Raw genomic sequence first — 17,372 nt, 5'->3', positions numbered from 1 at the left:
TTTCTCTTCCTCAATATCTGCCTTAATTCTCTGCTCAGACATGAATACTTCTCTTGTTAGATGCTCTGACCCTGGACTGAACTCTTACCAAGTAAAAGCAGAAAAGAGTCTCCTTGTTAAAACAAATGTAACCTCTGAATAAAATGGTGCCCTGGAAAAGCACCTCTTCAGACAGGGGAGCTGGGGTTCGCCCAGGAACACGAACCACACTCCTCCACTCCTCTCACAGCGGGCCAGACCACATCTGGGATATTCACATAGTGAGTGCCTCAGGTCAGGAGGTTCTGTGGGTTGACTCCAACCCAAGTTGCTTGTTAGTAAGTGGCTTGGGCAAATACTTGGGGCACTTCAGATCATTAACCAGGCATATCAGCTATTTCTTCCTCTTAGGAAACAAATACATTTGAACAGAGCAAAATCACAATGATATCAGTCCTTGAACTTTGATCCTATTTTCTTAACTGGCCTCAGGCTAGAAAACCATGATTTTCTTTCTTTCAGGACTTGGCTTATCAGTGCTTCATGAAATGGAGATAAAATAGTCCTTGGGGGAAAATGCACAATTTTCCTGAGATCTCTCCTATACAGTAACCTTTCAGCTATATCATCCTTATTGATTTTGTCTGCAGGGTGAGCCCAGCATGAGGATGAGGAGGAATTGCCAGGTGTGGGTGAGAGAAAAATGGTCCGGCCTGGCATCTGCTATCTGTATTCAAGCCAGGGCAAGCTTCAGGTGTTCGCTGGCCTGACCAGCCTCCCTGAGGAGACAGAACCAGGCTTTTGCAGGCTTACAGCTGGTCCCTGAGTCCTGTACAGCAGGTTCGGACTTGGCAAGAAGGGGCCTTCTCCAGGGAACAAATCTAAGCAAGGGCTCAGACTCTGCTCAGGTCCTCAACCTACCTGCGCACCAACCCAGAACACTTCACAGAATCCCCAGAGCCCAGACTGTGCCCTGGCATGTTTAAAAATGTCCCCCGGGGAGTGTAAGATGTCATTAGGACTGAGGGTCAGTCAACACCATGAAAAGCTTCTCTAGCCAGCTCAAATCTGTGGGGAAAGTACAGGAGAAGATTCTTAAAGAGGGTTGACTCACAGAGTGTAGGCGAATGGACATGGATGGAAATTCAATGACTTTCAGTCTCATATTACTTTGGCTGTTGCTAGAAGGGCAGTTATCTAATCTCAGGCCATCTAAGGCTATCCAGCTGTGCCAGTGACCAAGGTTGAGGATTTGCCCCAGGCACTGGGCTCTGTAAACTCCTCTGGCTCTCAAAGGGCCAAGATAGTTAAGAAGTTCATTGAACACATGTTCGCTCCACCCCATGGTGGTCAGTTAGCAGCCATGCCTTCCAACACAAATGTAAGCAGTCTCTGTGTTCTCTTTTCTCCTCTGTAAGTGTGCATGTAGGTTAGGGATGGGAAGAAGCAACCTGAGGGAAGGAACATTGTAGACCATTAAAAAGAATGCCATGACTCACTGTAGAGAGACTACACATGCCAGTTGGTGGCTGGAGAATGTGTGAAGGGGAAAGTAAGAGGTTCAGGGTCAGACAGACCTGGAAGTATATTCCAGTTTTCTCTCTCAATTCCTTTTGTTACCTTAGGCACATGAATCGGTTTGAGTTTCTCTTCTCTCTTCTCCATAGAGGCAAACTGAAAGGGCTGCTCTCTTCCAAGGGCTTCGGCAGACCTGATTTCATCTAACAATAGAGGCAGTGTATAATGTGCACAGCACATGTTAAATAGTCAATGAACACCAGCTGGTACATATTATTATTACACATCTAGCCCTATCAACTCAACTATCTTCTCTTTACACAAATTCTTCCTCTTACCCTGCCCCTCTCTAGCCCACCCTGGCAGCTAGCACCATGGAAACTGCTAAAAATATAAATGTCTCAGAATTGGAGAAAATGACAAAACTATGAGAAATGTAGACATGTCATGAGTGCTGACCCAGGGGTCAGCTCCCAGACAGGACTGTCTTTTGGGCGGTATCCTCTTCCACTGCACAATCTTGGCATCCTCGGACCCTATCTGCCAACATTTTATCATTCAGATATGTTTCTTCAAAATTCCACCTATTTAAATGCAGCACTCCATGTAAGAAATAAAGAGCAGGGAAAATAAACACAACAGTTCCTGAAGAATATTTTGTTCAGCTTTTTGGTGGTTGTTGTTAAAATATTTATGCGGGGGAAAAATCAATTCCCAGCTGGGGCCTCTGTGTGGAGTCCCCATGTTCTCCCACATCTGCCTGGGTTTTCCCTGGGGACTCGGTTTCCTCCCACATCCTCAGACTGTGCACCTGGGGAGAATGGATGTGTCAACATTGTCCCGGTCTGAGTGTGGGTGTGTGCGTGGCCCTGGGATGAAAGGGTGTCCTGTCCAGAGGGAGTCCTTCTTGTGCCTGAGCCACCTGGAGAGGCTCTGCTGCCTGCAACCCTGAGCTGGAATAACTGGGTGAGACAGTAATTATCTTACTGTTTTTATTAACATTGCTTACATGTATATAGAGCTCATGTCTATCTCAATGTTTAATATTAGAAATGTTTTGAGGTATTCATTTAGAAGTTTATTGGTGTTTTTGCAACCAAAAATATGCTATAGTAACTTAACTCTTGTTTATATCAATTTGCCTGTGATAAAGTTGGTTGTATTATCCATCATTTCACTTAAAAGTCACAGGTTCCCAAAACCTATTCTTAAGGGAAGGTCATTCATATGTTAGTGTGAGCCGCAAACTCATCTCTGAAAACTGGAATTTAGGATGTGGGATGTGGAGGGGAAGGAGACACGAAAATAATTTTCCTCATGTTATTCAGGAGCTTACAATCCTCTGTGCTGATGAAATAAGTCTGGCTGAGACTTCACCTTGAACAAGGGTACCAGGGAAGAGGTGTCAAGAAGTAGCATTTGGATAGAGAAGGGAAGAGAAAGCCAGCAAATATGATGGACAGATTACAGCCATCATCATGCCTAAGGTTTGCCCAGTGCTATGTGCATCCAAAAGGAGAGAAAAACCTCTGCTCCTCCTTCTCCTGCCCTCACACTCCCAGGACCCAGACCCAGGCTGGGACCAGCATAGTAACTGAAGGCTCAATAGGCTAGCTCTTGCCATTTCCTGCACGCCTTCTGTGGGTGCACCATGTGGCAAAGTGACATTGTGGAGGCCCTTTGCAAGCCCATTGAATTAGGGTCCTGTAATGGCTTGTTTTCTGCCCTCATCTGTTTAAACGAACAAGCAAAGACTGATGGTCATTCATGATGATCCATTGTTTTGTAAATATACCAAAGTATAAGTTTGCCACTCCACCCCCTCCAATAAAGTTGGCTTCTACACTAAGTTAATAAATTAGCATGGTAACTTCATTTCTCTCCATTAGAGCTAAGCCTGTAGCTTAGTCTGAATTAGGAAGCAGCTACTGTAATTATAAGTGATGATCTGAAAACAATCCCACTGCAAGCCTTCTCCTCAGTTTCATTTACTACGTGACTTGTAAATATATCCTGAAGATACAAATTAGGCTGCATGTCTCTAGAGTAATTACATTTAATTTTTTCTAATCCTTCTATTATTGTATTTTTCTTCTCTTTGGCTACTTATTTCCTTTTTTTTCTTTTCTTTCTCCTGAGCATTGCATAATCACCCCGGAGAACTGGTAGTGAAAATTGCCACAAGAAAAATTAATATGTGTTTTACGGTTTACACTTGCACATTATCTCATTTGGTCCCCGCGTTAACCTTTCCTGACAGGCAAGGCAGGAAGGGCAGCTTCGCTTTGCAGGTGTAGAAGCTGTTTCCCAGCAGCAGCAGGCTTTATGAGCATCGTGCAGTGTCAGGTCACAGCGGGCTTGGCCTTTTGGTTCCAAATCCCACAGTCTTGCAGGGGGAGCACGAATTAGTTCATTCTATACCAGGGGTTCTCCAATCTGGCCAGGCCTTGGAATCATCTGAAGATGATAAGGGATGTCCTGGTTCCACCCAGGATTCTGATGTCATGGTCTGGGGTGAGGCCTGGACATGAGGATTTAAAAAATCTCCACAGGTTACGTTTAATGTGCAGCCTTGTTCGAGGTCCACCGCACTACAAGGTTTTAGAGTGACCTGCATTTCTTTTCTTACTCAGCCTCCTAAAGCTCCCTGTGGTCAGCGTCTTGGATTGATTGACCCACCACCAGCATTGCCCCCAGAGTAGCCAACCCTGTTTAGAAGAGTAGCCAACCTTGTTTAGAAGAACTTCAGTTGAGTTAGTCCTTGAAAGACAGTTAAATTCACATAAATGGAAAGGTCCTTTGGTTCTATGGGTTCTCTGATGAGAGACCACCAAGGAATAGAGATATCCCATTGAGGAACAGCAAAGGATTATGGGTACTCAGGTGAGGAAGTCAGAGGAAGTCAGTTATTATGGAAACCCCTTTCATGTCCTGCATAGTTCAGGGTTCTGGTTCTGGAGAAGGGCCACACACAAATTAAAGAGAAATTAGAAGAAATTTAATTTGGCAATATGGGAAGCCAGGTGACAGCCCACCTCTAGTAGGAGGACAGCTGCTAGGCTCTGGCCTTGCCATCCCTTTTATTGAGACTATGGGATACACCCATTACCCTTAAGCAGCTTTGGGATACACCCATAGCCCTTAGGCAGGTAATAAGGAGCTTATCATATCAATAATGATTTACATGATTACAAGATGGGGAGTTGCCTCAGTTACCATTGTCTCTATTAGATAGGGGGTGGTTGGCTCTGACCTTTCAGAGCTTCAAGGTTGACCAGCCTTTTACATCTTTCTATTAGTGAGACATGATTGGTTTCCGGCAGGTTATGGGAAACTTAAAAAGCTTTAAGTTTCCTGAGTGAGTCTCTCACAGCTGTGAAATGTTGGTGGATTTGCTATATGCTCAGGGCCTGGGGGCCTCACTCAGGCCATTTTCAGCCCAGGGGTTAGTGGTGAGCGCCTTGCTGAGGAGGCTCTGGTCAGCTGGGCAGACTGTTGGGCGAACATGTGGACGTGGGGAAGGTCAGTGAGTCACGCAGGAACATGCTGGAGCAGAGGGCCCTGGTTCAGAGACCCGGACAGGGCAGGCCAAGGACAGTGGAGGCACCTGAAGAAATGGCAGTGCTGAGGAAAGCCTGGCTGGCAGGAGGGCGTGGTTGCAAGTGAAACAATTTCAGTTGCATAAATAGGAGTGAACCACGAGTACAAAGGAAACAAGACATTCTCAGTTTACCCTAATGAGTGTTGTCTATTAACTGTGCTTGAGGCCTATTTTTCTTTTTAAAAATTAGAACAATTAGCAAGTTTTAGAAACTGACCAGACTAAATCTTTGTCTTTGCATTGTGAAAACCAGGCCCTGGGAAGATAGTGTGAGCGTGGCAGAGAGGCAGTGGGCTGCCTTGCGCCACAGCTGGTTCTCAGGGTGAACTCACCATCAAGCCATGACCTGTTCCAAAGTGAGCATCCTTCTCAGTTTTCACAGGCACTGAGCTCAGCTGACTTTGCCCAGATTTACCCAAGGCCTGGGTGAGAGAGCCTTTCACTGGGCGCTGTGTCTGACTCTGCCACCCGGGTCTGGGGTGGTTCCGGGCAAAGTCAGCTGAGCTCAGTCCCCATGAAAACTGAGCAGGATCCTTACTGCGTAACGGTAGTCATGGTAGGAGGGCTGCAGGGCTAGTGTTTAGTGACAGTGACAGAAAGTCTATACAGTGATCATCTGGTATCTTGGATCATCTGGTCTAGGCCCTGTTACCAGCTGCTCATTGTCATGTTGCTAGGTGTGAGGCGGCCAGCCCCTGCTTCCGAGTAAAGATTTGTAGTGACACATGAGTGTCAGTCACTGTGTCCAGATGACCAAGTCTTAGTGCTCTGAAGGAGAAAAGTTACCTCCAGTATCAGCCACCTCATGCTGCAGGTGAGGAAACAGTGTCACAGGAAACCCAGGGGTTTGCTAAGGCTGCACTGACCGTGAGGGGCAGACCTGGAAGGAGAAACCAGGTCAGTGGCTGGTTTTGTGCTTCCCCTCTTCCTGTGGCTGCAGAGTGGCTTAGCACCAAGATGGCTGGTGGAGGGATCTAGAAGACTGTTGGTCGGAGTAAGTTGAAAGAACTCTGGGAGGTTCTATTGTCTCAGGTATCACAATGTATTCTTTAAATGCACAGGTTTTGCGTGAAGAAATGGTTGCTCAAGTTTTTGAGTAACTTTCCTGACCTCTCTGACGATGAGTAGAACCATACTTATTTCTGATTTCTCTGAATTGCCTTTCCTCCCTTGCCCGATGAACCACCGGCAGGGCTGCAGGTGTCTGCAGAGCACTCCTTGCCTCTCTGCTCCCACTGTGGCTAAGAGTGGTTTGTCAGAATGTACATCCCACTGGTGACAAAGAATCACCTAAAGTGTTAGCTTCCCACCGCTTCCAGGGGATAAGGATAAAAATAATAGTTCTAATGTCAAAAAGCACACCAGGACAGAATTGCTGGTGAAGTCTCCAGTAAAAATCTCAAATAATGGAGCCCTGCTCCATGCACTGACTTGTGTCTGACTAGAGAGAGCAGGCATTATGCAAATTGTACTAGGAAAAAAGGTTATATTCTTGCTTTAGCTCTAAAGTTCCAGTGCACATAGGTGAAGCTTTCCTCTGTTCTGACATGCACCCCCAAGAGAATTAACGAGATAATCCATCCCTGACTTTCCAAGTACAATGAATGTACCTCATTAGAGCTCTGCTTTTAGGTAACCCAGAGGTGGGAGGTGGGAGGAATGGAACACCTTGATTAGGAGGGGGCCTGCCAGTCTCCCGAAGTCTCCAGGGCATTTTAGGAGAGACAACTTTATGGTTTCAAAGGCCATGCGTCCTGTGAGACATGCATGTGGTGGGATGGTGGTTAAAGGAGAAGCATGCAAAATCTCATGTTCTAGGTAGGAGTGGAAGTCAGATTAATGCTGCATTTGCCTTTCATGCAAAAATCCTAATAATCCATGGTATTATGTTTATCATACTGAAATACTTGCTTAAAAATGGTTTTCTGTTAAAAGTGCTTAAGAATACATAGTTCAGGGTTAAGCTTACTTAAGGTGTCATTGGAGGTAAAGGAAGATAATATCTCTCATTCAACATTGCCATATTCCACAACACTGGACATCTGCTGAGCACCTTCTGCTCGTGCAGGGTGTGGTGAAGAGGACATGACATAGAAGCACTGCTCTTGTCCGTGGGGTCTTATGTTGGAGCTGAGGCCTGGGGAACTGCACACGATGTCTGTTTACTGAATTCGGCATGACTAGTGGCTTCTCCATATGAACTAATGATTATTATTATTATTATTGTTATTATTGCATTTGTATTGTGACACTTAAATAACTATCTTAGCAGAGGCAATTTTCGGCCAATTCAGTTCAGTTTAACAAATAAGGAACATGCATAGATATAAGTATTTCTTTGCCAGGAATTATATGTATTCACACACACACACACACTCTATTGATAGTAGTCTATAGTATAGTATCTGATATCTGACTGTATAATAGTACTGACCCATATTTTCTGAAGAAAAATAATTGCAAACATTGGTCATCTGACAATGTGTATTTATGAAGATGGTGAAATAGAAAATTTAAAAAAGCTTAAATTTACTTTAAATTAAAATTTGTCCAGGAATCTCAGACATATGCCTATTGTGAATGTATGAAAAGGCAGTTTGTTGAAGTGTTGTTCCAATATGTCAAAATTGCAGGTTTGATCCCAAGTCAGGCACAAATAAGAATCAACCAATGAATTCATGAATAAGTGAAACAACAAAATGATCTCCCTCTCCCTCTCCTTTTCCTCCTCTCTCTCTCCACTTCTCTCTCAAATCAATAATTTTAAAAGGCAACAGTAAATATACCCACCCACCTACCACTAACTAGTCAATGGCTGAATTATTGGTTTGTTTGGGATGGCCACCCTTAATCTATGAGCCTTCCCTCTGGGGCTCTCTGGCTTCCTGACCAATGAATTCTTTCAGAAAATTAGACAGGGGGAAGGAAGAAGGGAGAAGGAAAGAGAGAGAGAATTTGAATGCAAATTTTGACATTAATTTATGGGTTATTTTTAATGACTTCAAGTGTTTAAGTGTAACCACTAACCACTGAAATTTTTCATCTACATGACTTCCTTACTGTTTTTAGTTCATTTCTGCTCATGTTGCATTTAGACAGCCATCCATGGGCTACAAGGACATCATTTCTATTGCTAATCTTAAATGTCCAGGCACTTAGAGCATGCCTTGGTGGGAAATTCCACGTCACTTTTTCACACCGTTCCATTCCGCAGTGGAGTTTCCCTTTATATAAAGTGCCTTTAGAATTGAACTTTTGGTAAGGAAATAAATGTTGCTGATAGATGAAACAGGCAATAAAAACATCATCTGAAAATTTATTAATGTAACTTTACAGAGATGTTCAATATGGAGGATAGTCTCTGATGCCGAGGAGTGTTTTGAGTGAAGAATAATAGGAAGTAGATGTGAATTGATATGCGAATGGTCGTGACTTCATATTAGAGACATAAAGAAAACACTTTGTTCTCTTATCCATCATACACATTTAATCTTGGGGATTTTACTGTGTGCTTAGTTCACTTTGTAAGTCAAATCCAGGGATGAAAAAGAAGAGTTTTATATGTTTGCCTGACAGTAGTAATCTTAAACTGTGAACAAATTGGGATGTTCTTTTAAAATCCTGTGATTTATCTGACGCTATTTTCCCCCTTAAAATTTAGTATGCCAGTGCTGAACAAAAGCTGCCGGTGATCCCTGGGAATGTTTTTATGGCATTTTTCGAAGTGCTATCTAAAGTGACAATATATTCTGCGCACCCTCCCCGGCACCAGAAAACAAATGAGTAAATAAATCACAGAAGCTGACATCACCGGGGCTCACTGTCAGCCAGACGCCAGCCTCTGAATTTCCATTCAGCTTATAATATGGTGTGTGTGTGTGTGTGTGTGTGTGTGTGTGTGTGTGTGTGTGTGTGTTTTGAACTAATTGAATCATCATTAACTATGAAGTGGTTGTGCTTGAAAAACCTAATCTGCTGATAGTCATCTGAGGCCAGAGGTGGCATCTCTAATAAAATCAGCCACTCCCTGGAGGTGGCCCTGGAGCCCAGGAGCTGTCAGCAGCACTGTTCACAGCTGAATGAAGATTGCAGACCCTTGATCGAACCCCCACTAAGGGCATCTGTGTTTAGAAAAATTGAAAGAAGTGACTGAGCTTGTGGAAAGAGGGTGACATTGGAAATCAGAACTGAATTCGAATTTTGGCCTCTGCCACTTCCTTTTGATGGGTCACTTTACTCATTAGGACCTGTTTTCTCTTTCTTTTCATTAAAGTATAGAAGATGTATGATATATGAGTTTCATGTGCACAACATAGTGAGTTGGCATTTATATACTTTATGATGTGGTCACCACAGAAGTCTGATAACCATGTGTCACTGTGCAGTTATAATATTATGATATTATGGAGGATATTCCCTGTGCTGTACATTACATCCTGTGACTCGTGTGTTCTATAACTGAACAAAGCCATTGCTTATCTCTAAAGGGAGTCTAAAATATTTATCCTCTGTGAATGTTTAAGTGATCTATATGAGGTGGTTTGGTTTAATTCCATGGTATTATACAAATATTAGATGGTATTTGTTCTTTTTTGTGTTTTGAGAAGAACTTAGCATTTCCTGCTACCACCAGCACAATCTCTGCCTTATGTGCTCATTCCCAAATCATAGCTTTGTATATTTTTACTATAAATTACTAGGTGGGTTTAAAAAATGAGTAAATAGTCAACATGAAACTTATGTACTAACTTCTGTGACTGACTAGCTTTCTGAAGGTGGATGTCTCTTCATATTGCTATGATTTCATGTTGCTGTCTTTAGTCAGACAACTACATGTTCCTGAGGTGTTTTTTTTTGGTTTGTTTTTGTTTGTTTATATGTTTCTTTTGTCTTTTACTGAGCAGCTGTAAGAGGAAAGGGCAGTCCCATTAGAAATGAATGAATGAGCTTGACCAGAGCATAGCTGTCAGCAGCAGCTTACATGCAGTGCTTCTACATGCAGGCATCATGTTTGCATCAGCTACAATGATGAAATAGACCAGTGAATTCTCTTTATTTCCATAAAGCCTTGCCACCAGGAGGTACTTAAGAATTATTCCTCCCATAAGCAAATGCCTTCAGAGGGACTCTTGTTGGCACCATTTCCTGTGAGTGTTGGGAGTATGTTTTACTAAATTCTTGCTTGTTCAATCTGGCTCATTAGGCCTTTTTAGGTGACTTCTATCATAGGGCCCAAGCAAAGTACAGCAAAAAGAGGGAAGGTTTTTTGTTTGTTTGTTTGTTTGTTTGTTTGTTTGTGTGTTTGGTTTTTCTTGATATATATATATATATATATATATATATATATATATATATATATATAGAGAGAGAGAGAGAGAGAGAGAGAGAGAGAGAAATATTATGATTTTATTAGGCATGCCTTCTAGGCAGGTCTAACTTTCCTGCCACTCTGCATTGAATCCTGGAACTTCAGCACTGTTTTAAATACTTTTTTACAGATGATCAAAACTGTGTAAATTTGAGTTAGTCTCTTTTTATGGGTTTTCTTCACAAAAGAAGAAATCAAAGAAGGTGGAGGTCAGGTAGCTTGACTAAAATCACACAGCTGGTTAGTGGCAGAGCTAAAACTGGAATGTAGATTTTTTATTACTACTTGTTCTAACAGTTGATGAAAAAGGGTTTGTGTTCCCACCTGGACAAGAATAGTTCACAGTGAGACAGAACTTCAGGGACCTCAACAAACAGATGACATGACTCTCCCATTATCCTATCCAGTGAAATGCCAAGGTCTGTCCCAAGGTGACATGTGGTCTTTCCCTTCTGTGCTAACTTGGGAATCTTCCATTTTTCTTACACTATTGCACTCAGACCTGGTGCCATCCCTCAGGCCCCCACATTGAGTTCCTGGCAACCACACACCCACCCAGGGGGGCTGAGCATGGGGCAGGGAAAGGGAGGGAAGGGCAAGAATCTTTCAACTTATTTATTACTTTTCTTATTGAAACTGTGAGCCCATATCATGACAACCAATTGCCACATTCTACCTCATTAGGACACTGCTGGGCAGATTCCTTCTATTTATAAAAAATATATTTTATTAAAAAAATACAAAGGATAAGCAAGCATTATTTATAAGTTAGGAAGGCTTTCCAAGCAGGAAAACTGGTTTCCTCCCATTTTGCACACACAGAACCTCAGCGACTTTTGCATTAGAAGCCATTCAGAGTCGCTACAAACTGAGAGTTCCATCAGCTTCCTTGAAAGGGCCATACGTGGTGGGCATTGGGCCTTCAGAACTCAGAGGTTGTCCAGGGGTCTCTTATCACACCAACATAGACTAGCTTCTATTGTGCATATCAACAGGCAGTGTCTATTACTGAAGCAGCGCTTAGCAAGCAAGCTCTGGGTGGTGTGCCTCAGCTTGCTTGACTTTCAACTAGAGTCCCAATGTACTATGAATAGCCACCTTCTTTACTCTCCAGTGATTTGAATGATTAATAATTATCTGTTTATTTACTTATTTACTATAAAAATCAGATCAAAGGTATGATCTCAAAAACTTGCCTAAAGTGAAAGTGACTCATGTTCTGTGCTGGCACATCTTTATCCAGAGGCCTTTAAACTTCTACGTGGCTTAGAATTACCCGGGGTTTTCTGAAACTAGAGAGTTCAGGTTCCAGGCTTAAATACTGTGATTTGCTGGGGCCACAGTTGGCCAAGGTATTCCAGTTTTAAGCAAGCAACACAACTGCCCTTTCCTTACTCTGTGGACTTGGATACTAGGGGCTGGGCCCACTCTATGAACAACAGTGACCTAAGGAAACGTTAGTTTATTTGTCATTCTGGAGGAACTGCATACTAATGACTCAAAATTAAAAGGTGATTTGCAAATTATGACATCTCATTCTGTGAGCTTGTCATTGTTCAGTCAACTCCTCCTTAGCATCTTATTTTTTACACATCTCTGTTAACCTCCCTTCAACTTGTTCTCCAGACTGTACCAGAGTGCTATTTCAGACCCAAGTCCTACAGTTATCTCACACACACACTTGAAAATGGTCAATGGCTTCCCATTGCCCATAGGGCCAAGGCAAAATTCCTGGACTTGTTGGCTAGCCCCATCAGCCCACCCAGCCTCATTTCCCTCCCCAGCTACACAAAGCTCAGATGGTTTAAATTCCCCTACCTCCCTCCACTTCAAGGGCATTTCCTACTTAACTTTCCTGGTATTAACTGTGGACATTTGCTTCCTGACCTCTCTTCTGTATCCCTCTAGTATTGATCCTTGAAGCTCCTGAAAACTCTTTTTTTATTTGACTATTTATACAGAAGGTCCTTGGGTTACATCAGAGATCTGTTCCTATGGTGCGACATAATGTGATTTTTGCCATAAGCACATATGCCACTCACATGGAGCACATATACAGCAGTAATGAAGTGAAACAGTCAAAAAAAATTAAAAAGAAAGATAACAATTCCTGACCTTTTCTTGTGGTAAATAAATAACAAAACAACAACAACAACAAAAATAAAGCACATATATCCATACATTGAAATGATAGAACTTTTATTTATTTATAAATACTCTAAATGGGAAGTAGCAACATAACCATGAAATGTCATACCTGAAGTCTAACGTAACATGAGGACTGCCTGTATTTGACTATTTTCTGTCTCCTTCTGTATGACCTTGAGCTTCATGAGAACAGTGTCTACCTGTGTTTTTAATCACATTTGTATGCTAGGCATCTTCCATTTGGAGCTGCTCAGTAAATATTTGTTGGATGGATTAATTAATTAATTATAAATTAAGATGGCCTCATGAAACCTCCCATGAATCCCCTTAATTGCCAGGCTGAGAAAGCTCGTGAACAGAAGATGAACAAGACCCTTTTGGGGAAGGGCATTTTGATGATCTCCCTCCACGATTGACTAAACACTGGCTGGCCATCAGTGAAGAGTTCTGTTGCCTGCTCTTTGAACTAACTGAGCTCCCTGGATGGTCATCTGTCTGAGTTAACAGATGCAGTCCAGAGCTCTGTGTGGATTGATCCTATTTTACATAGGCCTGATCATGCTGTGCTGACTGTGAGAGAACAAGGTGAATTACCGCCCTGGTCCGCTTAGAGAAACTTACAGCTCTGAGGATTGCTTTATGCTTCGCCACGGCCAAGTTTGATTTAAACCCTTGGATGCTCACTGAGCTCCTCAGTCTTGAGCTTCCTTTACACCAGCTGGTATTTGTCAAGGTAAACAAGCACATGGTATCAACCATATATGAAATATGTGTGGAGTGAAACTTATGTGGTGGCCTCACTTTTATAAACTTCACTGCTGATGGAAGTGCATAAAGACCTAAAACACGAAAACAGGTCACCTCTGGTGTCAACTTACTCTCTTCATAGTGTGGCAATTTCAGGAGTGAACTTGACTTATTTTTCTTGTGTCTTGCTGGGAGGTTCAGAAGGAAAATATATTTTATTTAGAAATAAGTTTCTGACCTCTGTCTTGCTCTCTCTTTTTACCATGTATATCAAAGGAATTAAATTTTTTATTTAAAAAAATTCTAGGTTATTTACATGTGGATAGAAAGTGGCTTTGTAGTATAGCTTGATATCTGTTATTGTGATCCCTCCAACTGTGTTCTTTTTTTTTGCAGAATTGCTGTAGTTATTCTGGTCTTTTTTTTATTCAATATTAATTTTTTAAGAGTTTGTTCTAGGTCTGTAAAATATGTCATTGGTATTTTAATGGGGAGTGCATTGAATCTATAGATTTCTTTGGGTAATATGAACATTTTAATGATATTGATTCTACCAATCCATGAACATTGTGTATTCTTCCACTTCTTTATATCTTCCTCTATCTCCTTTATCAATGTCTTGTAGTTTTCTGAGTACAGGTCTTTTACCTCCCTAGTTAAATTTATTCCTATGTATCTTAATTTTTTTGTTGCAATGGTAAATTGGATTGTTTTTCTAGTTTCTAATTCTGTGAGTTGATAATTGGAATATAAAACCCATTGATTTCTGTGTGTTAATTTTGTTTCCTGCTACATTGCCAAATTCATTTATTAAATTAACTCAGTTTTTGATGGAGTCTTTAGGATTTTCTATGTACAATATTATGTCATCAGTGATTAATGACAGTTTTACTTCTTTTCAAATTTGGATGCCTTTTATTTTTTCTTCTTGTCTGATCACTATGGCTAGCACTTCTAGTACTATGTCAAACAGGAGTAGTGAAAGTGGGCATCCTGTCTTGTTCATGTTCTTAGGGGAAATTGTTTTATTTTTTGGCCATTGAGTATGATGTTTGGATGTATGTTTGTCATATAAGGCTTTTATTATGTTGTGGCCACACTTACAGCGTGGTCCTGTGACCTGTGGTTGGTTCCACTGGGTTGCACTGGATGATCTGTCCTGGGCCAGGTGTTGAGTGTGTAGCAGCTGATGCCTCTGTCTGGGTGGGTGTGGAGGGCAGCCTGGGCTGTGGCTCTGCACTGGGGTTCATGTTGGGCTGGGCAGGGGTACCCTTGGCTTGTACTCAACAGCATGAGGACTTGAAGTGCAGGATCCTAGGGCACTGGGTCTGGGCTCTGGCGAGAAGGCACAGCTCAGGAAATCCCTTTGGCTTGCATTCATTGTAGACATCTGGGAGTCATGGGGTGGTACTTCACTGTTCACTGTCAGGGCATGGTAGTGGTTTCACGTGAATTATGGCTGGCAAGCAGCTCCCTGCACCAGTCTGGGTGTGGTGTCCAAGGTCAGTCTGGTGATTGGTGTGACTGTGTTCCTGGCCTCCTTTACTCCACTCTACAGGATGGCGTGGGCTCTGTGCCAAAGCCACCATGGTCTAGGAGTGCCTGCTGCAGTAGAAGGGGCTCACTATCTAGGAGAACCCAATCAGTCCCCGGGTCTCCTGGGTTATCTAACTCTCCCTCACTCACCACAAACACACACCACATGTCTACACATGCCCCTCTCACTCCTATACTCTGTCACACCCTCTCCTTCCCTGCCATTCTGTCAACCGCCATGTTCCCACTCCTCTGTTTTCTCTTTGAACAAAAGGCCCACCCTTCACCTGGCTAGCTGGCCAATCTGCATCACTCTGCCAAAGCCAGAGTCACGATCCAGGTCCGTGAAATACCAGCTCATAGCCTGCATTGGCAACTCCTTCGAAGGACGTAAAATGGCTCTTGTGTTTTCTGTGATCTCAGTACTCATAATCTATTTTATTCTGAATCATTTCTAGTTTTTTCATATAATATTTAGGCACCATGTCTAGACATTTTAGATATATGTGTGTATTTGTGTTTCGTAAATTCTTGTTATCTGTAGATGCTGTATTTGTGAATTCATCTACCTCCTAAATTTATTTTCACTCCCCAAAATCAACATTTGCCTGATGACATGTTTATATACTTCATCATGTATCTTTAAAAAAATAAGTTAAATATTTTTGAAACCTCCAAAGCATCTTCGTGAGCAGTTTGAAAGCCAGTTCTTGTTTTCCTCTATGCTAATATTTTTTTCTAAATAGATTGTATAATGCCTAGAGGTTAAGGATCTTATCTCTTTTGCTTCTGTATTTGCAAATGATCTTAGGTCAGTGCTGAATATAAAGGAGTCACTGATCATTGATAATTCCTTTAGCTCCGTGGTTGGCAAACTGCGGCTCTCGAGCCACATGTAGCTCTTTGGCCCCTTGAGTGTGGCTCTTCCACAAAATACCATGGCATGTGCAAGTCTACTTTGAAGAAGTGGTATTAGAAGAAGTTTAAGTTTAAAAAATTGGGCTCTCAAAAGAAATTTCAGTCGTTGTTCTGTTGATATTTGGCTCTGTTGACTAATGAATTTGCCAACCACTGCTTTAGCCCACAGTTGTCATCCAGCTGTACTTAGATAAAGGATTTCTGCAGCATCGTGGTGAAAATCAGTGTAATGATGTTTGATAGCATCAGGGTCTGGATGTACCTACAAAATGGATGACATTTTTTCCCCATATGATATTCTCTTGACATTTCTTTTTTCCCTTGAAAACAAGAGCCAGTGGTAAGGCTCAAATTAACACTTCTCAGCTTCCCAAAACTGCCAGGGACAAGGTTGTGTGAGGTGCTTCCAGCAGGGAGGTAAGACAAGATAATCAGACTTTCTGTCTGCCTTAAGGCTGTACTATGTATCCTGAAGTGCTAGAAAAGGGACAAAAGGGTCCTTAAGAGGTGTGTCATTACTGAGCCAAAGGTACTCATTGGTTTCCACATAGAATTCTGATTTCTAAGAATTCACTAGCACCCTGATTTTTCTCGAATATTCCTCTTAAGTTAATTAAATGGCTTTCTGACCAATGAATTTAATAATTCTTTTTTGAGGAGCTCAGATGTTCAGAAATCAAGGGATGAAGGTTGATTTATCCATGCCCAGTATAAAGCACAGCTGAGTTCCATGGTGCGTATAGAAATGGATTAACTGCAGGACTCCATGGCTTTGTTGGTGAGGCCACTTCCCCGGCTGGGCAGAGGGTGTGCGTATTCAGAGGTGGTGACCCAATGGCTTGGACCTTCCAGGATTCATTAAACAATGTTCACTAACATAAGCACACTCAGAAATTGTTTAGCAAAACAAGTCTCTACCTCAGCCACAAAAAGAATGCAAAAGCAATAGGGAGATTTCATAATGTCCACCCGTAGACTCGTGCTTTTCTGTCAGCGGGGTTATTGCCAACAAGGATTCTCTGTTGCTCCAGGAAACGCTGTCAGAAGATGAGAGAAAACACAAAGAAGCTTTGGAAGATCTTCACATGGCAGTCGACGAAGACTCCAGGAGCGAGAGCAGCAGTGCAGACGAGGGCAAAGAAAAGACCAAACTGCTGTTGGAAAGGCTCAAAGCTCTAGAGGTAAGAAATGAGACCATTTTTACACATTTAAAGAAAAATAGTGCTCTGCTTCTTTTATTGACACTGGTTTTGAATGAGTATAAACATTCCCTTCTCAATTCTGAGTTCCCTACACTAATAGGATCCAGTCTCTCCCACTGTGATTCCTCTGTCAGTGATTAGCTGTCATCATCTGCAGACTCGTGGCCTAGTGACTGAGATTGCATTGCTTTACAAAGAGTGCACTGGACAATGATTCACTTTAAATTCGATTCAGCCTTCACACTGGATCAGGTGCCCTAATATAAAAGGAAGAGACTTTTCAATATTTCACTTCACTTATCCAATACCTAATGTAATGAATGAATGAGTGAGTGAATTAATAAGTGTCCAATAC

The 17,372-nt window shown here is 42.1% G+C and overlaps 1 protein-coding gene across 1 annotated transcript in view; it reads left to right on the top strand.

The window, feature by feature from the left end:
* Window positions 1-17,372, top strand: part of NCKAP5 (NCK associated protein 5) — a 946,230-nt gene that overhangs the window by 640,396 nt on the left and 288,462 nt on the right. The window contains exon 7 of the mRNA XM_084893312.1: window positions 16,847-16,996. Within this exon, the coding sequence (XP_084749438.1) occupies window positions 16,847-16,996 (150 nt within the window). The remainder of the gene's footprint in view (window positions 1-16,846; window positions 16,997-17,372) is intronic.

This window comes from Pipistrellus hanaki (genome assembly GCF_964339955.1).
Source record: "Pipistrellus hanaki genome assembly, chromosome: 8".
Lineage (NCBI taxonomy): Eukaryota > Metazoa > Chordata > Mammalia > Chiroptera > Vespertilionidae > Pipistrellus > Pipistrellus hanaki.
This window is presented reverse-complemented; position numbering and strand designations above follow the sequence as displayed.